Raw genomic sequence first — 23267 nt, 5'->3', positions numbered from 1 at the left:
ACTTAAACCTTTAATTTAGAATATTTAAATGAACCAAGAATTGAATACTTAATGTATAATCTGAAGTAATGAAATTTTACACAATCATTTGTAGCCAAACGGTTAATTATCCCATAATATATTCCTATTTGTAGAATTTGTCTCTTCTCGATCATTTTCTTTTCATTTTTTCTTACGCAGTTCAATCATCATCATCATCTCCTTGAGCAGGGCATTCAAAATGAACACAGTGAAAAACCTAGAAAGTAAAAGTACTTTACATGCTCTATATATACAAATCACAAACAAAACACAGACACGCGTGCGCGCGCATTTACAGATAGTTACTTCATTTGCTGTATTGTGTGTTCCAACAATACGTATAAAAACGACAGGACGTGCAGTAAAGCGTATTGTTTGCCATGAACGACAAGATTCTTTCCTTTTATCAGCAACTAAAATCCAACTTCGAGAATTACCAGACACTTCTATATAATAAGAATACGAACGATCATCGCAATCCCAAAGTAGTAATCTATACATGTAAATGAATGTGTTAGAAAATTTAATATTTTCTTGTTTGTTATATGTAAAGTAATAATCTATACCGCATAGAGTCTATAACGTATGGTTGACCAAGTTGTACCAGAATAGAACCAGATCCAACTTGATGACATGTGTACCCACTATCCCAATCATAATTTGATGTATCACCATTTAATAAAGCATTTCGAGATCTAGATTTAAAAGATTCACGATATAAAAAGCATGAAATATATATATATAACAGTTTACAGACCTACAAACACCTTCTGTAACAGTTGCACCTTGACCCATAATAGCAACATTCCGGGTTGGAATAACAAAACCATCATAAAGGTTTTCTGTATGATTTGTATAATATGCTTCAAAACTCACAAGGTGGAAAACCTTAAAAAATAGAAGTTATAGAATATAAATATTTTTGAATGCTTCTTTGCAATAAATTATAAAATATGAATATTTTTAATAATGACTTTACTTTATTGACAGTATTATTTGTTCCAACAATACGAATATAAAGAACTATTCTTGGTTGAAAGTATAAGTATTGCCAACTACGACAAAAGTATTCTGTGTAATCGATAATTCGAATCCACCTCTTTTGATCCATAGATACCTATTAAAATAAAAGGAAAAGAAACAATTACAATACAAAAAGTTAACCATAAAGGTTATGTATTAAATATTTTTTTCCTTTTGGCTCACTTCTAAATAATAAGAATATGAACGCATATCTTTATCCCAAAGTAACATTTTAACATGGTTGATAATGCACTGAGTTCCTAATTTAACTAAAATACAATGTTCTCGTAATTCAGTAATGGTATGTCTTGTGTACCTGATAAAAGAATAACATCATTTAGATGAATATCTTAAAAAATAAATTCAGCAATTTACCCTCTTTCCATATCATAATTATTTGTATCTCCATCTAAAAGGTAACCACGCATTTCTCCTTGTAAAACTTGTGCACCGTACATAGGATGGGCAACATTTAAATCAGCAAGTAGTCGACCACGGTGATTAAGATCTGAATTATGTGTTTGTGTTCTTGCAGCTATTGCATCTAAGATTGCTTCTGGAGAAACTAGTCCAGTTGGTCGAACAACATTTAAGAGATCCGTGATTGAAATTAAACTTAATCGTACCTTATCTACAAAATTTCTCTAATCAATTGAATACTATTATTATAAAAGATAATTTAAAATTATATTTAGAATATATTTTTGTTTTTATATTTTACCTAAAACACTTTTATAAGCTGGATCAGGATTTGCTTTTACCCATGCTCCTACAGCTAAAAAGATATCAATCTCTGGTGCATGAAAGGAATCTCTTGAAATAAGTTTATTTAAAGCATCAGCACTTAATTGCAAAAAGTTTTCATGTTGCATTACTTCACATGCACGTTCATCCATATATTTATGACAAACCTAAAACAGATTAATTTCATTGAATGTTATCAATCATCTTTCTAGTCGAATATCATCATACATATAATGTTTATACTTTGATGAGAAATTCTAGTTGATAAAGAAGTGCTGCATCAAATATGGGACATATATTTCTTATATTTAATATTTCTTTAAGATAATCTGATATAGAGGTTTCTAATTCTGAAAATCCATAACGATGTGCTGATCCAAGGATATTTAATACCACCTAGGAATAATAATAATTAACTAAATAATAAAAATTAAATATATTTAAGAATTAATAAGATTTAATAATCAATCAAGATAATACCTCCTCACGTTTCTCTGCAAGAGGCATTTGTCCTGTGTATATGTATTCTAACAAACCTTTAAACCCTGCTAAATTAGCATCTTTTAATTCAATTTCGTGTTGAGTAGATTCTTTTAAACCTCCAAATAAAAGAGCTCTAAAATATTGGCTACGTGCAGCTAAAATAATTTTGTGACTTTTCAATTTTTGTCCACCAACAATTAAAGTAACATCTGAGTAATCATCTGAGAGATAAAGAGCACCAATATCCTTAGAAAGTGTACAGATGTGATTTATGTCAACAGAAACTGAATGTTCAACAGATATGTGCAATTCATGATGTGAACTCATTTTTTATATTTTAATCTTCCAAATATAAAATTGCAATTGTTTGTCAGTCAAGTTTTTTCTTTTTCCCTTTTTTTAAAAACTATCTCTTACTGGTAAATACAACACTTTATTAATATCGAACAACAGTAGCATAATACTTCAGTACATTTATGTTTTCTTTTGACATTTATTTATTCACCTTACTTAAAAGATAAAAATAAATTAATTTCACAAAAACTTTGTAATCGCTAAATAATAAACATAAAGTTAATTTTTAATGTTTATTAACTATCAATTATTAAATAAAAGTTAATTATTAACTTTTAATTTTTTGATTACGATTTTAGATTTTGAATTCAAACTACACAATTAGTTTCTTGAAGAATAAAGAAATAATTTGTATAAAACTAAATAAATCTTAAGAAAATCTGTAACATAAAAATAAAAACACATCTACTTTATTAAAACATTATTTTACGGTAAATTTTGTACTATTTTTCACCAGTGATACATATCGATCACAACATAAATATCATAGACTTACGGTTACTAAAGATAGGTAAATTTAAGTTATTATTGAAATGAATGTAATCAAAAAATAATAAATTACGTGAAATAGTATACAATTAAAAACTTAACATACACTTATGACTGATCAAAAAAATAGTATAAAATAATATAAATTCAATATATCGTAAATGAATATATTATTAGAAATATATTTCATAATATGCATAAATAAATGATACAATACATGAAATATTCTCTTAAAAGTATAAGATCTGATTATAAAATTAATATTATAGATTATAGTATTTAAGTAATATTATTTTTCTTTACATATACTAATAGTAATATAAACATTAATTTTTCAATTTTATTTTTTAGGATGTAACACAAGATAGCGTTTAAGGGTAATACCTTAATGAAACTAGACACTCCTATCGAATCTCTCTTTTATATTTTCAATGGTGCAAATGAAATATTGAAGATTATTAAAAATTGTTGTACCCGGTCAAGTTAAGCAATAGATAATTTCTGCATCTACATTTTTTTAAAATACGAATGTTAAAGAGGAAAATAAATACAGTTTTGGAACTATTTTTTTGAAAAAATTAGACCACAATGACAAAAGGTATAACTTTACTCGAATAGAATCGTAATATAAACATTGTTATGCTAGGTTAATAGTTAAATTCTTTTATTTATTATACTTTAGTTAAAATTATCAGATATTTGTATATTAAACTAATTACATTTTTTTACGATTTTCAGAAATTTATTTGAATCTTAAACTTAGATCTATTACCAATATTTTCAATATTATACTTGAAACTGATAATATTGTTTGAATTTTAAGTTCAAATGTAAAAATTAATGGAACTGAATTTTGACACGATTTAAATGTAAATTTATTGAAAAAATTGTCATTTTAAACATTTTCTTTATTAAAATAATTCAAATTAAAATTAATTTATGATTAACTATAAATTACAATACATAAACTCCTTCAATATACATAATTAATTTTAAACAGTTTCTTAAATAATACTAATAGTTTAAAGTAATTGACATTTTATAAATATTGATTTAAATAAAGCTATGTTAACTAATAAGTGAAAGCTAATAAATAATTTATATAAGATTTTAATAATTTTTTTTAGACGAAACACTGGAGAAAAAATCAATAGAAAATAATGATACTGATAAAAAGACTGCATCTGAATCTGGCCCTGACCCATCAGCACCAATAACTAGAAGGGGAGTATTAACATCATTTTTGACTGGGAAGCCAATGGAAATACCAGAACAAGATATTGTAACGATTTAATCAATAATTTTGGTTATAACTTTAATTCTATTTATTATAATAGAATAATTAGTACATGTTTCTCTTTTTATAGTTAGGTAAATGCAGATTTGTATCTGAATTTGAAAAATTAAATCGTATAGGAGAAGGCACCTATGGAATTGTTTACAGAGCACGAGATACTAAAAATGATAAAGTTGTAGCCTTGAAAAAAGTTCGAATGGAACATGAAAAAGATGGTTTACCAGTCAGCGGTTTAAGAGAAATATCTGTTCTTTTATCTTGTCGTCATGAAAATATTGTACATTTAAGGGAAGTAGTAGTAGGGAGAAGTTTAGAAAGCATATTTCTTGCTATGGAATATTGTGAACAAGACCTAGCAAGTTTATTAGACAACATGCAAGCTCCATTTTCAGAAAGTCAAGTTAAATGTATTGTTTTACAAGTGTTAAAGGGTTTGCGTTATTTGCATCATAATTTTATCGTACATAGAGATTTGAAAGTCTCAAATCTACTTATGACAGATAAAGGATGTGTAAAAATTGCTGATTTTGGACTTGCTAGGTGGTTTGGTTTGCCTTTAAAGCCAATGACACCTAGAGTAGTAACATTATGGTATAGAGCTCCAGAACTTTTATTACAAGCAAAAACTCAAACGACTTCTGTTGATATGTGGGCTGCAGGTTGCATTTTAGGTAAAACTTTTCTTTTTTCTTTATATATGATATCAAAATATTTAATATAATAATTTAAATTTTATTGGTATTTTCATCAGGAGAATTACTTGGACATCGTCCTTTATTACCTGGACGGTCAGAAATTGCTCAGTTAGAATTAATTGTTGACTTACTAGGTACACCAAGTGAAGCAATTTGGCCTGAGTTTAATATGCTTCCAGCATTACAGAACTTTACATTAAAACAACAACCGTATAATAATTTAAAACAACGGTTTCCATGGTTAAGTGCTGCTGGTTTGAGATTATTAAATTTCTTATTCATGTATGATCCAAAAAAAAGAGCTACTGCAGAAGAATGTTTACAAAGTAGCTATTTTAAAGAAGCTCCTTTACGTAAGTAATAAAAATCAATATATATTATAGTAATCCTTATATTTTAAAATTATTAATTGTTACTGAATTTAATTTTTCCATAGCATGTGATCCCAAACTTATGCCTACTTTTCCACAACACAGAAATATGAAAAAAGCTGCTCCACCAAAAGAAACTAGAGAGCCAGAAACAAATGTTATAGATCAGACTAATAATTTACCTGCAATTTCAGATCTCGTAAGTTATTTATGTACATGATCATGACTTTAATAAGATATCTTAAAACTGAAAGTATCCTCTTTTTGTTTTCAGCTTGGTTCGCTTGTCAAAAAGAGGCGAGTTGAATGAATTTGATAAAATAAAAGCAAGATTTTATTTATGTTTCAAATACAATCCAAATTTCGTCGATTCTGACTTACAAATATTTCATTACGATTTGTATCCTTCATTCACAATGTATGAATTCATTCACAAATAGACTTTTAAATAAATGAATTTTATTAATGAACATTTAAAAAATAATTTAACGTGTTTGCACTTAGATGAAAAAAAGACTAGTGTAGTAGTGCAATAGAAGACTATGCGATATTTATCGTTAAGAAAGCATGATATAATGTATACAGTACAAGATCCCCATGAAGCATATATTGCTTCACTAAGTATAAACGCGTTAAAAAAAATAAATATATATTTTTTCTAAATACTTTTTATTAACAGTTAATGTAATATGATGAAAATGTTTAATTAAATATATGGACTCGGCATATGATTAATATATGAAGTTTTAATGTCATGAGCTCATCAATATAAAATAACAAAAATATTATCAAATGTCTATAATAATCTCTATGTGTAAATTATTTTATTACTTTTATCATATTTTACTGTAAAAATATAATTCATTCTTTAGGTATGTAAACGTAAATTCAGCTGTTTTTGGTAAGTTGCAATGATAGATTATCGAAACGTTTTTTATATTCTCCATTTGAATCATATTTTGCGGAAAGTCGTTCCCAATCCTTTGATTTCTTAGTTCTCAGATAATTTATTACTTTATTTGCAGTATATTTCTGTTTTTCATTGCATTTACTGCATCCTGTAGATAGAGCATCGGGTAAAATTTCTAAAACAGTAAACATATCAATTATTTAATATTTTTATATTTTTATTATAAAAATCTTATATAATTATTTTATGAATTATTTCACGAAGGTTTAATATAACAAGATAATTTTAAATAATTAAATAGTAAAACTTTTTTATTATAGTGATTTGTAATTATTTTTTACGTGTAAATTAATAATTTGTGTAACCTATCGTAATATAAATAATATTAATAAATTTACATAACTGAATTAATAATCATTTTTGCCAAATTTTTCATAGATAAATTTCTAATTATTTATTTTTTCTTTATTGTGTTTATTTAAAATAAATGTGAAATAAATTACTATAATATTTTACTCTTTCATAATTGTTAAATAAGGTACGAATTCATAAGAATATTCTAATTACTTTTTTCTCGAATTTCTTTCACTTGATATAATACGCTATAATAACAACATAGATGTTACTTAAGAGAGTTCGAAGTAATTCAAATGAGAAAGTTCAAAGCAAGTTATGTAATAAAGAGAGGGAGAGTGAATTGAACTCTGTCGTAATCGTTGCAGTAGATGCACATAGAAACTTACAAACGAAACCGACGTAACTTTTGGTCATATTTTTGAATAAAACTACTTTATTAACTTCGTTAATTTAAAATATATATATCTATTTATAAATATAATTTCCTATTTATACTGTTTTGTTCTTAATTTCAAAAATCGATTGTGGAAGTTCGAAGAAAAAGGAAAATAGTAAAGCGTTTTCAAAACGGAAAATATTTGTATTATGTATTATGTTTTAAAACAGTTGTCATGAAATGCAGCAAACTCAAAATTCTCTATTTATTGAGAACAATTCCAAATAAAGGAAAAATGATTATGTAAATGAAGTAAGTAATGGTTTCCAAATTCTAGCAATAATATTTACATAAACTAATAACATTTATATTTCGCTAATAATGGAGTTGTCCAAACAAAATTTAAATACATAAACATTTAATTATAAAAGATATTTACATCTTTAATATTACCATAAAAACTCTTTATGTCTTACATCTTTCTAAAAGTTTCAAATAGCACAATTAACGAGTGATATATCATATTTTAATATAAATGGTTATATCGTTTTATTTTTGTTCAATTTATTGAGTAATTTGAAAACTTGTATCAATTTGCAATTAAATCAAAGAATATTGTTAAGTTAATAAAGTTATTCTAAATAACTTAAAACTTAATATAATTTAATTAATATAATTAAATTAAATTAATAACAACTTATAATTTAACTTAAGAATAAAGCGAAATTATAATATATCACTTAATAAAACTAAAAGATTAAATTAAATTTGAAGAATTAACTATTAATTTTACGAAAATGATCTTTATACTCACTTTTCAATTCTCTGCCTTCATTGGTACACGGACCTTCATCCAGCATGCATTTAATATAATTAGTTAGGATACGATTATTTTGTAGAATCCTATCAACATCCACATCGTCATATTTGGTAGTGTAATTTTCTGCTGTTACACAAACAATTGCAAACAATGCAAATAGTACGAGACAAATTTTCATATTGTAATTAAAGTATGTTCTTCCACTTTTAATCACCATAAGTTAATATCTATGATAATTAAACCAACGGATATGGTCTTGTTTAAAAGCTACCCTCTGCAGCAGAAAGTAAAACGCTCTTTGTAGCTGTTGAAGCAAGCTGTCGAATTATATAGCTGAACACAGAGGACATTGGAGGGAGTGGATAAACGCGTTAGTCAAGTATTTTACACGCACCTTTATAAAATGTATATACATTAAAACGGTACCACCGAACGAGGATATCAGAGTAGGAGTATTAAAATATAATTTATTAGAAATAAACAAAATTATATAAAAAGATATAATGAATAGATTTTATTACAATCGTTAACTATCTCATTGTAATCGATGTTTATTCTATTAATTTATTCAAATGCTTTTATTATTAATAATATATTATTCATATATTGTTATTACATTAAAAAATTTGATAAAATGCAAGCACAAGTTGAAATGAATTTATGAAATATCTTTGAACTGACCATGAATTTGTTTCATAAAATTTTGTCAATATAAATGATAATTAAACTAGTTCATATTATAGCACTTAATCAGTTTTTTTAGAAAAAGAATGTTTTATTATGTTGATTGTTGTTTGCATCTTAAATTACATAAAATGTACTTCGTGTGCAGATTGACAAATATATAGAGATATTGTTCAATAATATAATAAAAATACAGTAATTTTCGGTTAAATTCAATCAAAATCTGCTGGGTTAAATTTACATGGGCCATCCTTCAGTACCTCGAGTTGTCCATCATCCAGTATCTGATGCAGTTAGCAAGAAGAAAGAATCGGTAAAATGAAAAGAAAGGAGACAAATGCAAAATAAAGAAATGCCGCTAGTGTAGTTAACTCAGCCAGTACGACATATTATCAAGAATAATGAAGAGATTATTCTTCGCCGTATTTAAAAGATGACCATCGTCTATTTACGTTGCATGTTTTGTCAAGGATCATTATCAATAACAATACAATGATAAAACTACAATGAGATTTATATTTAGCAATCTTAGAATGCCAAATACGGAATTGGACAAACTTCTTCAACAGTGTAATCTTCAAAAAATTTGACAAGGTTGTATATTATTATCATCTATATTGATTTGATGAATTAAGATTAATTAAAATAATTTTTTGTTTTATATATTTTAAAGAAATAGATTATTTCAGATTAATCAAAAATAAAATTAGTTTAAAACTAATTTATTTTCTTAAATATAAAAATTATTTCTTTTATTATAAAATAAACCTGAAATTACGTGAGCCAATCGAACGTTATTACATATTCTTTACTTGGCGTCTTTATTTCGTGGAATCTCCTATTACCCATCGATCTACGACTTACAGAATATTCTGCTCATATCTTGTAGATTCATTTCGACATTAGAATCATCACACTAATTGAAATGCAAACCATATCGCGACTCCAATCCACTTCATCATTCGACTGTATTGCAAGTTGATTGTATAAGCTTTCTATATTATCCCTTAAATTTCATTTAACGAATATACACATTTAAATTTTATACAATTCGTGGGTTATTATTTCTCAATCATAATTTACATATGTATATAGTGACTGTAAATTCTAGTAATTAAATTTTGCGTTTCACTTTCACGATAAAATTATCACGTGTAGAAATACTTTTATTATAAGTAATAAGAATTTAAAAATATAATAATTAAATGTTAACATTGCATACAATAGAATAAAAATACTATCTATACTACTATTTAAAAGTTTAGTATCATTTTTAACATTTATGTTTCATAACAAATGAAATGAAAAATAATTTTCTTTTTCATTACCTTCTTAGTTTGAAAACTTTAAAAGTAATTAGCACTTTTCTTGTATTTTATATTTGCAATTTACTTTTATAAATGCAGTATTTCGTTGCATAAATATTTAAAAATCCATTAGCTATTAATGTCACTTAAGAAATGATAGCATAACGTTATATATGAAATAGTATTAGCTTCTTCATTTAGTACATTAAGTCTTAGTCAGTATAGTTACAAAAACATTTTGTACTAATGACAATTTAATTTCTATATTCTATTTTGTACACAGATATTGAATTTTTGAAGGATTATTCGAAATTTCTAGGAAAAGAATGAAAAGTATTATTAAGCAATATTCTAACAATTTATTAAACAATATCTTAACAATTTGTTTGTCATAGTTACGAAAGGTTGCATATTTCTAACTTAGAGTCTCATTAATAAAATATAAATGGTTATTCCATTTATAGACACTACTTATATCTGTTATGAATATTTACATCTGATTTGATGTAATATATATGATTATTGTAATATATCGATAAATTCCAAAATTAAAAAGACGAAATATTCTGAGACTTGTAAATAAAGTGTTAAGAATTGACACAATATAAAAATTCATAGTAGATAGATTTCATATTTTAACTAATTGTTTGTCGATTCTTAGAGACAAAAGTAATTATTATTGTGAAAAATATTTTCAAAGTCGTTCCAAAATTTCTTCAAGGAAATCCGTTTAATAGGTTGTTCTATGGTCAATTATTGTTATTCAAGAGTACACTTTTACTTTAATTAGTATAATGTTGTATTGCTGCATAATGCTGTAGAATTAAATGCCATTCATAGGGATAATTTTGTTGCATAAATGCTATCAACGTGCGTGCATGTGTAGCTTGTCGAGGCGTACAACGTTGGCAACGATTGTTCACCGCTTCTGGCAACAATTCTGCAAGAACGGTAATAGTATTTGTATATAATATAAACAAATTATTAAATCTGTATATGACCTTCTAAATTTGCATGTTAAGAAGGAAAAATGATGATTCTGCTTGTTGAATATACTTTTTGCTCGATAAACATGGTTCATGAATCATAACAAAAGCGTATGTATTTATAACACGTAACCGTTATTGGTGAAGCGACAAAACAGAAAATTCAAATATATTTCAGTGATGTCTTTTATTTCATTTTTTAATTTCTTTGATATGCCTTTAATATATTGTTATTTATTTTCAACATAAAATTATTTCATACTTTATTTTTTATTGTTATAATATATATTTTAATTCATTATAACACTATTCATTGTCAATAATAAATTATAGTTACGGTAAAAAATTTTATTTGAAGTATTTGTTGAAATAACATATGAAGTTAGTCATGAACATTAAACTTTTCTGATTTTAAAAACATGATGTAAGATTTATTGATTTTAAAAATCGTGAAATGAGCACATTATTTTTTCTGTATATTATCACAGTATTTGATTTGATAAATTTGTATATGTGCATATATAACGAAATGAAATAAAATCGAAGTAATAAATTTTAATACTGTTTTAATTTTAACTTTTGTTCTTAATTTTTATAATCAATGAATGTGACAAAATAATACTAAGATTTCGGTGTTTTTTTGTTATTTATTTGAATTTTGAATCCAATAATTTTTAAATTTGATCTGAATTTTTAGCGTAAATTTATTCGAAAATTAAAAAAATTAAAAAATGCTATTAAGTAAAAATTGATATAATATAACAAAATGATAGGAATAAAGGTTTTTATTTCTATTTAAGAAAAGAAAAAGAATAGAAAAAGGAAATTAAAGGTTTACTAAATACTTATATTTTAAATTTTACCTTTAATTTTCCTTCCTATAGAATCGCAGTGTCCCAGATTCAAGATACAATTGATCTGCTTTTGTACGTACTGTCGATCCTTCACGAGATTTGAAATATTTTGCGCTTTGATATAACTTGTAAATATGACAATAGTGAAAAGGAAAAAAATTTGTACTTTCATTTTTTATCAAAATATTGAGAAAAAAAGGAAAAATTAAATTATATGCTTTGTTCCGTCTATACCAATTCACAATCGATGCAAAACTGTTTATTTGAAGAACGAAACTTGTCCTTATATTCTGTTCCCTGTTTAGAGGTGATAAATGTATGTAAACAGATAGAATAATTCGATAGATTTTCTAAATTGTTCATGGAAAGCAATTTCCGAAAGATCTTGATAACATCAACTTCCTCCTTTTCACAAATGACATTGTAGATAATGATTTGTTAATGTTTCAACTTTGTGTTGAAATAAGAGTGAATATCATTAAATACATTTATTCATTTTAGTAATAAAAATATTGTCTTTTTTTTAAATATTGACAAATTTTTAATTATACATAAGGTATGAATAATGAAATACAATGTAACTTTTAACATATATAGATTTGATGAAAAAAATTATATAAATTTGAAGAAAACACTAGTACTCGCCTGAAATTGAAATAGAAAATAAAAAGTAATAATAAAAAAATAGGGAAAATATTATAAATTTTCGTACAAAATGAAATTATATATTACTATATGAATCTTTATTATCATTTTATTATAAACTTTTATTTATATATGAAATATTTTAATGAAATGGGACAATCTAATTCTAATTTTAAATAAACTATTCAAATTTGATATGTGCAATATTATATTTATAAATATTTATTGATTGGCATATGTAATTCTTTTTTAATCATTAGTATACAGGTTTAAATACAAGAAATTTCTTTTTTATTTATCAATTAAAAATACTAAAAATTTTAAATATTAAAATGCAAAAAAAATTATAAATTTTAAATAAGATAAAAATTGCCAAAACTGTATTCGAGTTAATAAGAGTATTCGTTGATCTAAGCTAAAATATAAGCCGTGATTTTCAATACCCATATTAATGCATCAAAACTTAATAATTGTTTAAATATTAGTGACATGATTAAAAATATTTATAGTTTCGATTAATAATTTAAATGCACGTATTCATTTTTTATGTTTAATTTTTACATTTTAGCAAAAATGAAATCATGTGTCGTAAAAGATCATAATAATGAATAACAAAAAACTGTTAAACATTAAATATTGTATCCCTGAATTAATAAATAAGCTTTAATGATAAGACTAAATAATTCGAATTATTTAAATAGATGCAAATACAATTATGACTAAATCTTACATATAACCTGTCAATTATTAAATTACTTTCTATTTTCCTTTATGTTATTAAAAATCTTTTTATAATATGAATATATATGTATATATATATATATATATATTCAAATATACTTTTATTTTTACAGCTTTAATGTGTAAAACTTGTTAATCGAATATGTTATGCAACGTAAGGGAATGATAAATTTATCAATTTACCATTAATTGTGAGACACATTTATGATAAAACGATAATGTTAGTTCATATACTAATTATTATTTCACTATTTTTTTATAACGAAAAATAGAATTCATATTTTATATAATGCAAAAAATAATTCTATTTAATTATTAATTATAATCATTTTAGGGAGGAAGAATCTTTAAAACAGAATATTCTTGAAGAAGATCCATCTGTTTCTTGTATTTCTTTGAATGAATCGCCAAGGAAGTGCAATTTATCCTTTTCATTTAACTTTGATTTTAATGATGTTAATAGTGATGAATCTTCAGATTCAGAAACTGCCGCTTTACAAATTGACGTCTCCGAAGTTGATAATTATGAACCTTCCACTAAACATAAAAGAGATACTATCGAAGAAACTTCTTCAGTTATTAATGAAATGGAAGAAGAAATTGAAAGACAACTAGATGCTAAAGCAGCTAAAACTAATTTAACAGCTACAAATGTAAAAAATATTTTGAAACATGTCATTACCAATGAACATGTAATGGCAATGGTTAAAAATCGCCTTCATGACACAGAGAATGATGTACCTTTTGAACCAAAATTAACGAGGGCTAAAGCCAAGTATAATATTAATGAAATATATTAATGAAATAAAATATTATATATCTTATGATCATATAAAATAATTTATTAAAATGAAAATATTTTAATATAGAGAATTAGCAGCTGCTCAAGTTAATATACCATGGCCCATTACTCCAATAAAAAAAACTTCATCAGAAGTACAAGTATTAATTGAAGAAGAATTACCAGAAGATTCTTCTGATGAAGAATATAACCCAGAACAAGATAAACAAAGTGATGATGAAAGGGAAGTAGAAAATCCTATAAATAGTGATATAGATTCTCAACCCTCAACCCCTGCAAATAATTGTGATTCATCATTAGTTGAACAGCCTAAATCACCATATATTCAATATGATCCAGAAGGAATTTTTAAAATTCCTGGGTAAATTAAAATTCAATATTTTTAGATAATATAAATAATACTTGACTTCATAGAATTCTAGTGACTTTAAAATTATTTTATTTTAGTATTCCTTATGTTCCAACAGAAGAAGAGAATATTGGTCAAAGAACACGTTCAAAACTTTGTTTAAGTGAAACACCTTTGGAACAAATTGAGCAGGCATTTATTCCACCAGATATAACTACTGATATGTATGATTGGGACTGTGAAGTAGATGAAGATTGGGATAATTTTTTAAAAGAATTTACTCAGCCACTAACTCAAGAACCTATAGTAGAAGATGATCCAGAGGCAGATCCAGAATATAATATTTTAGAGGACGAAGAAACAGACTTTTGTATGTGTAATAAATATATATTGTAAATTTCTTAAACTTTATAGATTATTAGAATAAATTAAATAATATATTTACAGTGGATAAAGAAGAGTTACGGGCTGATAAAGCTGTTAAAGTTACACGTAAAGAATTAAATAACTTGATTGCAGAATTATTTGAATTTACAGATACTTTTTCAAAACAGGAACAAGAAATTTCAAAGAAGAGAAAATCTCCAGAAAATACAAATTCTTCAATTGAAAACAATATGATGGTAAGGCAACAATATAACTTTTATATTTTAGTTAAACATACAATTTTACTACAATTTTAATTGTGGAGTTTAGTATTGTTCTGTAACAGATTTATTACCTCCTTACAAAGAACCTGAACTTCCCAATTTAATAAATCCGAATCAACGAGAGTTATTAGCTGTTCAATTTCGTCAGCATATACAATTAATGGTACAACATTTTGCTATGACTTATATGAACCTAGATTTACATTCACAATCGAAAATATGTAAACAAAATTTAAATAGTATAAGGTATGTTAATAAGTAAAGAATTATCAATTATGAATATATAATGTAAATATATTAACTTTATATTACTTATATTATTTGTATTAGATATTTAAGTAATGGACCTAATTCTGCATACAATGTAGTAAATTTACCAGATGCTTTAAAATTAGTATCTGATTGGGAAAGTAAATTCTTGGATAACAAATTTTCGGAAGATTTTAAAAAAGCTATTGCTGATGAGGATATGGTAAAGAAAATATATCTTACAAATAAGTGGAAATATATTCCTAAATTTCACCCGGAATTAAAGAAGTTATTTATGGAAAGTAAGGCTTTAATGTATCCACAACTCTTGCCTGAAGTGCCATTCAGAAATGAGTTAAATAAATTTATGCGATCTCCATATCTAAAATCTGAAGAAAGGTAGGTAAATGGCATATATCATAAAAAAGCGTGTGTTTCATAGAAATCTATTTTTTTCAGTTTAATTGCATTAGGTTTAGAACAGTTCCTTCCTTTTGTTACATCCAGACCAAGAAAATTTAAAAGTAAAAAACTTCAATTAATAGATGCAGCACAATTAATTATTCAATATTTAGTACCATGCAGAGAACCTCAAGGATTATTACATCACATACAAAAACGTCGAAACGCAAAAGATGCAAATCCAATAAAAGTAAGTAATATATACATAAGCAATATATGTATTAAATGATATTCACTGAACAAATACACGAGTATGTGCGCATGCACTCACCTACACACATATTGTATATAACAAAACTTGATAAATAAATATTTTTACAGCATTACTTTGAAAAATGTTGTGCTCCTAGAACAATACATTATATAACATTGGAATGTGATCTCAAAGCTCCCAAAGATCAACCAATAAATCTTTTACCTTTAGTGTGGCAGACTTATCTTAATAATGTAAATATTTAATACAAAATATTTATGACTATATAAAAATGTATAATGTTCAATTTATCTTTTGTATTATATTGTTATTACTACTTATTTTTATTCTATTATGTTTGTTTATACAGACAGAGCAGAAAATTGATGTATTAAAGCAAAAACATATACTTAATTCATATAATGATATTATGAAGAAAGATTGTTTTACAAATGGAAAAAAGAACCAAGTTACTGCTTGTAATACTCATTTCTCACGTAATCCACCAGTTAATATAGTATCAAAAATATTACCTGCTACTACAAATCAGAAGATAACAAATAAAAGCACATTAAATGATAATTTATCTACAACTGAAAACACTAATTCTGAAATTATGAAAAATATATTAAATAATGGAAGCAATATTGAATTACATCATTCTGATATGTCAATTAAAGACCATATACCACATTTTAATAATTCTTTAAAAGTTATAACTATGCAAGAAGAAAAAGAAAAAAAAGTAGATGATTCAAAACAAGTTCAGAATGATGCATCTACAAACTTAAGTACATCTAAGCATCCAAAGTTTTCTAGAAAGTCTTCTGAAATAGTTCAAGAATTACCACAATTACGAAAAACTACACCCAGATTAGCAAAAACAAGAAGTGCTCAAAATATGAAATTAATGGCTCAAGTTTTAGGACCAAAGGGTTTATCAAACAATTGCAATACTTTGAAGTCTAGAGAAAAAAATGAGTTAGATAAAACTTTGGAGAAAATATCAGCTCTGCCTAAAATTGTGAGTAAAATTATCTATTTTAGTAAAATTAAATGAACATTTTTTATGCATTATACCTCATTTCAGGATAATGAAGATGAAATAGCAGAATTAATGTTAGCTAGTACAACTATTAAAAAAGATTCTATTAGTAGAAAAAAAGCTAAGGAAGCTAGAGAACTAGAAAATATTAAAAGGCTTTTAGAGTCTGAAAATCCACTAAATGAGGAAGAAAGAGGTTCGAGTACGTGTCTATGTAATAATTTTAACATATTCAAACTTAATATCATTGACTTATATTATTTTATATAGAATTTGCAGCATCATATCTTCAAAAATTACATTTGACATTAGAATTTAATAATCCAGAAACATTACGATCTGTGGTAAAATTATATTTAGATTATTGTGAAAAATTAGATAGTATCAATCAGATAGAAAACGAATTATCGTTTTCTAATCCATTAAGATCTCTACAAAATAAACAAATTATGGAAAATACTGCAAAAGATAAAGATGCAATGACAATTAATTTGTATCAAGATGTATGTAAAAAATTGCGAGAATATCCTGAGCTTTGTACAGACTTTTTACTGTTTTTGAAACCACATCAAGCGGCAATGATAAATAAATCAGTGGAATATGTAATGCTTCAAAAGATGAGTGAATTTGTTAATGTAGCTCAAATATATTTTGCTAAGCAACCTTCTCGAATAGCAAAAATGATGCAAGCTATTGCACAACTTTCATCTGATCCACAGATAACATTAGAACATGTTCATACAACCATGAGCCCCATACTCAAAGGACATCCTTTAGTTATGGATTTATTTTTACAAATATTACCTACTGCCAAACCGCCAGAAAGGTAATGCAGATAATAATGTTATTAGTAACTACATATTAGAACTTTTAAAGCTACTAGAAATTAGGTTATAGGTATTTAACTGTACACTTCATTATTTTCTAGTTTGTTTGCGTCACATATGTTTGAGAACTTAACTTGCCCAGTAGGACCACATGATAAAAATAAACTTTATACTGAAGATGCACCTGAATTATATGAAAATATAGAATTACCTGTATTAGCATTTCAAGAAGATCCTTATGGTGGAGAAAATTGTAAATGCAATTGTCATAATAATGATGAATCCAAATGTAAAAATATTTCTGAACATTGTGTATCTTGTGGCACAAGGGTATGTTATATTTTTCTTTATTTATTTTGTGGAATAATCTTAAATACATCCCACAAGTAAAAATAAAGTATAAAAATGAATTATAAGTAATAAATACATAGATTAAATGCTCATTAATATATTTCTTTAAATAAAAATTAATATTTTCACGTGTATTATATGAAATTGTTTAATATGTTTCTAACATACAAATTTTTTATTTATATTTAACAAAATTTGGTTACACAGTTCCTCAATGGAAAAATTTACCTCCAAACATCAGAAGGTTTAAGACCTGCTAAAATTATTTTTCCTGGAGCTGATGAAGAAAAATTGGAGAATATTGCTCGTGTATCTTTAAAAACTACTGATAAATTTTCTTCATCTATTTCATCTAAACAACGAAGAAAGTCTTCAAAAAATGAATTTCATGCTGATGAACAGTATCAGAAATCTTGTGTATCTAAAAATTCACCTTCCAAAGAAAATGAAGAAGGAGAAAAATTAATTATGAAGTCTAAAAAAACTATAAAGTCTCCATCAAAATCTACAGAACAAAAGAAAAATTTAAAAAGATCTGGAAGTGAAATCAATCATATGAACAGAAATTCAAAAAAAATGCGTATATCCCAATGTAAGAATAAAAAAGAGAAAAAAAATGACAAAGAAGCAAAACTAGAGTACATAGATTCAAATGCTACCACTCACATGAAATCAAATGAATGTGTATTTATTGATGATAAAAATTCTATTAAAGAAATAGCAGTAAAAAATACATCAGATGTCGAACTTGAAATGACAAGTGATAATGGAAATAAAGTTGATTCATCTGATGAAACAAAAAATGATATTGACTTAAACACTAAATCATGGACACGACAAGAAGATATGATTCTGTTGCAAGCTATTAAAAAAGAATATTCTGAAAATTCACTGGTTATGGTTAGTAAAACATTAGGAAATCGTACAATAAATCAAGTAAGTTTTTATAATATTATTTCATATCTATTTTCGACATATGTATTTAAATAATATCTTTTCGTAGGTTAAAAAAAGGTGTGACATTCTTCTCTCTTTATTAGAAAAAATGATGTAATATTATTTTACTTAAAAAAAGAATAATATTCTTAAAACTTGTTTCAAGATCTTATTCAATAAGTATATGTAAATAGACAATGTCCTTATGAAATATTATATACTTAAATATGTAATAATAATGAAAATATAAAAATATATTTTGTTAATTAAAAGTAAGTTATATAATATAATTTATTTAATTATAATTTAAACTATAGATTTGTTTTCATCGGTTATATAAATAACTTTGCATTGAAAATTATAAATAAATATAATACGATGTATTTATTTATAAAATCTTTAACAAAGAATGACAGCATATGGAACATATCAGTTATAGTAATAATCTGAATTTTTTAATTTTATTTAAACATTATCTAATGAATTTGAATTTTTTAGAAGACAAAAATAATAATTGATTATATTGCATCATAATTTATAAAACATTTCATAAGCTTGTATTTAAACATAATATTAAAATATTCTACAAGAAGTATGATACTCATAAGTTATAAATTATAAAGCTGTATAAATTATATCATATTACCTTTAATTTTATAAAATAACTTATAGAAATGAATGAAATAGGTTTATGAAAAACTATTTTTTAAACTATTATTAAATGTTTTACATGTATAATGCATGGAACAGTTTGTTATTATGTTACACAAATTATATATATATATATATTTATGTATACAGCAGACACATAAAATTTGTTTATAAAAGGATTTTCTTTACAAATCTTGTAATAACCATATTTATTAGAATCTGTGAAATATTACTTCAATGATTTATGATTAAAAGATTACTTATTAAATTAATTCCAGGATTATTTCTTGTTGTATTGTATTATAATAATTATGTATTTCAATATATTATATAAAAGAATAAATATAGTATGTATATGAAATAATATTAATCGTTTATTTTGTATACTTACATGTAACTATTGTTCAAAATTCTGTATTTACTTACAAAAATAATTTTGAAAAATAAAGTCATCTATTTATCTTTCCAAAATCTATACAAATGTTTAAACCCTTGTTCTCCCTATATTCTATAATTTTATAACAAATATGTAAAATATATGCGTGAAATTTTATTATTGAAATATGAAATCATAAAGAAATAATAACGATTAGGATAATAATTTCGTAAAAAAAATATTATTAAATTTAGAATTGTATGATGGTCATATCCTAAATTTAACACAAAATTATAATTTTTAAGGTTTATGTAAAAGTTTTAAATAATTCAGTCTTATTTTACGTGATTTTTCTAATATAAGTAAATAGTTAATTACTTAACTAAACTTAATTTATTTTAATAATGAAGTAACTAAATTATTATTTAAGTATTTAATTGTTGCAACATTTAAACAAATTTTAACCGAGATCAAAACATTGTAATATTCCATAAATTTATATATTTTGTAACACTGATAACTGAAAAAATTAAATTGTCATGTAATATACGAAGTAAAATTTTATATATGAGATAATTCATTCATTATATTATACAAAGTACAAATAGTCTAATATTTATTTTCACAGTGACTTTTATGTACATAAATAATCTTCAACGATGAAAATTTCATAAAAATGCGGTAACATGAGTATTTATATGTTATGTTAACGTAATTTCTATGAAACTTCATACTTGTTACGTCTCTTACATTTTTTTACATCCATCTTAATAATAAATACAAACATGTTAAATGAAACATAAGAAAAGAGTATACAAATATTTTTTGTTTTTCAAAGTCTGAGAAAATAACAAAGTATGTTACCATAATATGTACACTTGATAAATTATTTTATCACAATATGGAACGTCGTTGCAATAATTTGGACTGATCATTATTTGATCACACCAATGATTTTTATCTATGTATATTGTAGGCAATCGTACAAATTATGTAAATTGTATTCACATAATGTATGTGTTTAGATATTTTGTAAAGATTAGAACTTGGTTTTGTACAAATTATCTGCGCAATACATATTACAAAGAAATTATAATATTTTAAAATACTTCCATATTGTCTATGTCTATTCCAATATCAAGGAAATCATCTTCAAAGTTTTGAACATGCCTTTGTACAAGTGGATGCTCTGAATGATCTGGATCATCTGTTACAGGGCTAGGTGGTGGATTAGTCATTGTTCGATCAGAATCAACTGGCATTCTATCCATGCCTTCTCCACGCCTCAATCTTGCTTCTTCTGCTATTTCTCTAGTAGAAAGTTCTGCCTTAGTTAATAAAGCAGGAAGATCTTTCTCAGAACCATCTATACATATTAAAAATATTTTTGTTAAATTTATATTTATAAAAAATCATTATTATTATATATCAAGGTAACTTACTTTCTAAACATTTTATTAGTTCTTGTGCTTTCTGTCTTCTTGCAACAGCATCAGCTTTTCTTTGCTCAGCATGTTTTTTTTTATCATAATAAAAAATCTCTTGTATTTTTTCTTGAGGGATGTGTTTATCATTTTTTACTAACCATAAATATACACCTCCTGCAGTTCTTCTTCTAGAGCCATTCATTATTAAAAGACCACCTCCTTCTTCAATCTTCTTGGTTTTTTGAAAAAAATCAATAGCTTTTTCTTTACCAATTATATTTACAATCCTTCCTATAAGATATAAAGATTTAGATAATTATACGCATACATATTTTACTTTAATATCAAAATAAATTTCTTACTTATAAGAAGAGATTTTTTCTCACTAAGTTTTGATGTTATATCAGTAGCTACATCTGCATCAGTTGATTCAATTGTTGTACTTAAATCTGCGATTTTTCGTGCATTTCCTTTTTGATTATCTATATCCATTGAATTACGCTTTTTTCCTAATCTCAATTTAACATTACTTCTATCTGAATTTGTTCTTTTATTTGTTAGTCTTTTTTCATTGTCTTTTTCATCTTCTGAACTATTATTATTACGATGCTCCATATTCCAAGTACCATTAAAAGAATAATGGTGTGGAATGTTATAACTCTCAACACTACGCTCTTGATTCCATTTTTTTGTTACACCACATAAGACTAAATCTTCTGTTAAAGATTCTTCTTGTAACTGAGTACACCATATTTTATATTTATCATTTCTATCCCCCCAATTTTTTGTCATACTTCTAGATCGTTTTAGTTTTAATTTAGGTCTTTTACTTTTGATATGTTCAGAATCTGAATCAGAGTCACTTTCAGAATCTGCAGAATCATCAGACTCATCACTGTAACCCATTCTTACATTTTCTTCTTTATTTGGAATTGCATGAGGTCTTTCCAGAACATTATACGTTTCGATATCGTTTGCCTAAATAAAAATATATTACAATAATTAATAAATTTATTTTATCATTATAAAAATAACTTTATCATTTGATTTTTAAAACATATTCTATAAAAGTAACATATTATAAGTATAAAGAGTAAAAAAATAATTTCACTCAAATAATATATTTTAACTAAAATAATTTTAATTCAACTATGAATTTTAATATTGAAACACAATGTCTTTATGGTTAAAATAGGTTAGACTCCTGTCAAATATGAAATTATACAATATTTCACCTCATCGTCTATAACTTCACCATCTTCAAGTTCTAAAGGTTCCGCTTCCATACTTTCTTTTTCAAAAGTTACAATTTCTGTAACAAATAATTATCGAATAAAGTTATGGTCACCCAATAATTCCAAAGAAGTCCTTTTTTTCTATGCAATCTTAACGATAGTTTTTTCACAATTCTATCATTGTCGCCACCACAACTGTATAGTCTCTACTTTTCTATTTAGTGGTTTTTATGACTCAATCTAATCCTTTTTAACTAATAGAAAAGTAGATGGCTAAATTTAAATAAGTATAAAAATCCACACATGCTATCAGACAAAATTTTTAGTGTTTATGTTCTTTCCATAAATTTAATACATATTTATATATTTATTGAAATCATCTAGTAATATTTATTTTAAAATATGACGTATACTGTAAATTTAAGATACTTTTTTAATAAATGAGTTTTTTTTATAATTTCTTCAAAAATATTTGAATATTTTATTAAATTTTTCGAATACTTGTTATATTTTAAATATATAAACATTTTTACCTATATCCCAATTTACAAAAAGAA

At 24.9% G+C, this 23267-nt stretch overlaps 6 protein-coding genes across 7 annotated transcripts; 2 read left to right on the top strand and 4 right to left on the bottom strand.

Annotated features, from left to right (window-relative positions):
- Window positions 1-147: 147 nt before the first annotated feature.
- BTBD9 (BTB (POZ) domain containing 9) lies at window positions 148-2606 on the bottom strand. The gene is made up of 10 exons (XM_017909952.1): window positions 2269-2606; window positions 2032-2184; window positions 1766-1955; window positions 1420-1675; window positions 1228-1360; window positions 1001-1138; window positions 779-909; window positions 588-716; window positions 328-514; window positions 148-238 (listed from the first exon to the last, which is right to left on the bottom strand). Exons 1-10 carry the CDS (start codon window positions 2596-2598, stop codon window positions 182-184), a joined length of 1704 nt encoding a protein of 567 aa, XP_017765441.1. The 5' UTR covers window positions 2599-2606; the 3' UTR covers window positions 148-181.
- Cdc10 (cyclin-dependent kinase 10) lies at window positions 435-5844 on the top strand. Of its 2 annotated transcripts, none has more exons than XM_017909955.1 (7): window positions 435-506; window positions 3466-3712; window positions 4242-4396; window positions 4482-5082; window positions 5163-5459; window positions 5543-5676; window positions 5752-5844. In XM_017909955.1, the coding sequence occupies exons 2-7, from the start codon at window positions 3703-3705 to the stop codon at window positions 5785-5787; spliced, it is 1233 nt and encodes a 410-aa protein (XP_017765444.1). In that variant the 5' UTR covers window positions 435-506; window positions 3466-3702; the 3' UTR covers window positions 5788-5844. The 2 variants fall into 2 exon arrangements, with proteins under 2 accessions (XP_017765444.1, XP_017765445.1); XM_017909956.1 differs by having other exon boundaries at window positions 448-522.
- Window positions 5845-6364: 520 nt separating this feature from the next.
- Window positions 6365-8143, bottom strand: CSP6 (chemosensory protein 6). Its single transcript, XM_017909957.1, has 2 exons — window positions 7935-8143; window positions 6365-6562 (listed from the first exon to the last, which is right to left on the bottom strand). The coding sequence occupies exons 1-2, from the start codon at window positions 8116-8118 to the stop codon at window positions 6366-6368; spliced, it is 381 nt and encodes a 126-aa protein (XP_017765446.1). The 5' UTR covers window positions 8119-8143; the 3' UTR covers window position 6365.
- A 2570-nt stretch (window positions 8144-10713) lies between these two features.
- LOC108554595 (ejaculatory bulb-specific protein 3) lies at window positions 10714-11943 on the bottom strand. The gene is made up of 2 exons (XM_017909925.1): window positions 11781-11943; window positions 10714-10871 (listed from the first exon to the last, which is right to left on the bottom strand). The coding sequence occupies exons 1-2, from the start codon at window positions 11941-11943 to the stop codon at window positions 10714-10716; spliced, it is 321 nt and encodes a 106-aa protein (XP_017765414.1).
- Window positions 11944-13568: 1625 nt separating this feature from the next.
- On the top strand, window positions 13569-19139 carry mute (gon-4 like protein muscle wasted). The gene is made up of 14 exons (XM_017909935.1): window positions 13569-13932; window positions 14027-14320; window positions 14407-14678; window positions 14756-14931; window positions 15005-15204; window positions 15289-15606; window positions 15667-15859; window positions 15991-16120; window positions 16231-16886; window positions 16953-17109; window positions 17178-17733; window positions 17836-18064; window positions 18293-19021; window positions 19089-19139. Exons 1-14 carry the CDS (start codon window positions 13745-13747, stop codon window positions 19137-19139), a joined length of 4149 nt encoding a protein of 1382 aa, XP_017765424.1. The 5' UTR covers window positions 13569-13744.
- A 2009-nt stretch (window positions 19140-21148) lies between these two features.
- Phax (phosphorylated adaptor for RNA export) lies at window positions 21149-22832 on the bottom strand. Its single transcript, XM_017909945.1, has 4 exons — window positions 22711-22832; window positions 21838-22453; window positions 21491-21766; window positions 21149-21414 (listed from the first exon to the last, which is right to left on the bottom strand). Exons 1-4 carry the CDS (start codon window positions 22759-22761, stop codon window positions 21149-21151), a joined length of 1209 nt encoding a protein of 402 aa, XP_017765434.1. The 5' UTR covers window positions 22762-22832.
- Window positions 22833-23267: the final 435 nt, after the last annotated feature.

This window comes from Eufriesea mexicana, unplaced genomic scaffold (genome assembly GCF_001483705.2).
Source record: "Eufriesea mexicana isolate 0111107269 unplaced genomic scaffold, ASM148370v2 scaffold38997, whole genome shotgun sequence".
Taxonomy (NCBI): domain Eukaryota; kingdom Metazoa; phylum Arthropoda; class Insecta; order Hymenoptera; family Apidae; genus Eufriesea; species Eufriesea mexicana.
The sequence above is the reverse complement of the archived record's forward strand: the minus strand, read 5'-3'. Positions and strand labels throughout refer to the sequence as shown.

Excerpts from the sequence above, each read along its gene's own strand:
- BTBD9 (XM_017909952.1), bottom strand. The coding sequence starts at position 2,598 with ATGAGTTCACATCATGAATTGCACATATCTGTTGAACATTCAGTTTCT. Across the intron at positions 1,956-2,031 it reads AACTAGAATTTCTCATCAAA|GTTTGTCATAAATATATGGA; the intron begins GTATAAACATTA and ends AATCTGTTTTAG. Across the intron at positions 1,139-1,227 it reads CATATTCTTATTATTTAGAA|GTATCTATGGATCAAAAGAG; the intron begins GTGAGCCAAAAG and ends TTATTTTAATAG.
- Cdc10 (XM_017909955.1), top strand. Across the intron at positions 4,397-4,481 it reads AAATACCAGAACAAGATATT|TTAGGTAAATGCAGATTTGT; the intron begins GTAACGATTTAA and ends CTCTTTTTATAG. Across the intron at positions 5,460-5,542 it reads TTTTAAAGAAGCTCCTTTAC|CATGTGATCCCAAACTTATG; the intron begins GTAAGTAATAAA and ends ATTTTTCCATAG.
- CSP6 (XM_017909957.1), bottom strand. The coding sequence starts at position 8,118 with ATGAAAATTTGTCTCGTACTATTTGCATTGTTTGCAATTGTTTGTGTA. Across the intron at positions 6,563-7,934 it reads TGAAGGCAGAGAATTGAAAA|AAATTTTACCCGATGCTCTA; the intron begins GTGAGTATAAAG and ends TTACTGTTTTAG.
- LOC108554595 (XM_017909925.1), bottom strand. The coding sequence starts at position 11,943 with ATGAAAGTACAAATTTTTTTCCTTTTCACTATTGTCATATTTACAAGT. Across the intron at positions 10,872-11,780 it reads TATAGGAAGGAAAATTAAAG|AATTGTTGCCAGAAGCGGTG; the intron begins GTAAAATTTAAA and ends CCGTTCTTGCAG.
- mute (XM_017909935.1), top strand. The coding sequence starts at position 13,745 with ATGGAAGAAGAAATTGAAAGACAACTAGATGCTAAAGCAGCTAAAACT. Across the intron at positions 14,932-15,004 it reads CAATTGAAAACAATATGATG|TATTGTTCTGTAACAGATTT; the intron begins GTAAGGCAACAA and ends TGTGGAGTTTAG. Across the intron at positions 18,065-18,292 it reads GTGTATCTTGTGGCACAAGG|TTCCTCAATGGAAAAATTTA; the intron begins GTATGTTATATT and ends TTGGTTACACAG.
- Phax (XM_017909945.1), bottom strand. The coding sequence starts at position 22,761 with ATGGAAGCGGAACCTTTAGAACTTGAAGATGGTGAAGTTATAGACGAT. Across the intron at positions 21,767-21,837 it reads GAAAAAATCTCTTCTTATAA|GAAGGATTGTAAATATAATT; the intron begins GTAAGAAATTTA and ends TATATCTTATAG. Across the intron at positions 21,415-21,490 it reads ACTAATAAAATGTTTAGAAA|ATGGTTCTGAGAAAGATCTT; the intron begins GTAAGTTACCTT and ends TAATATGTATAG.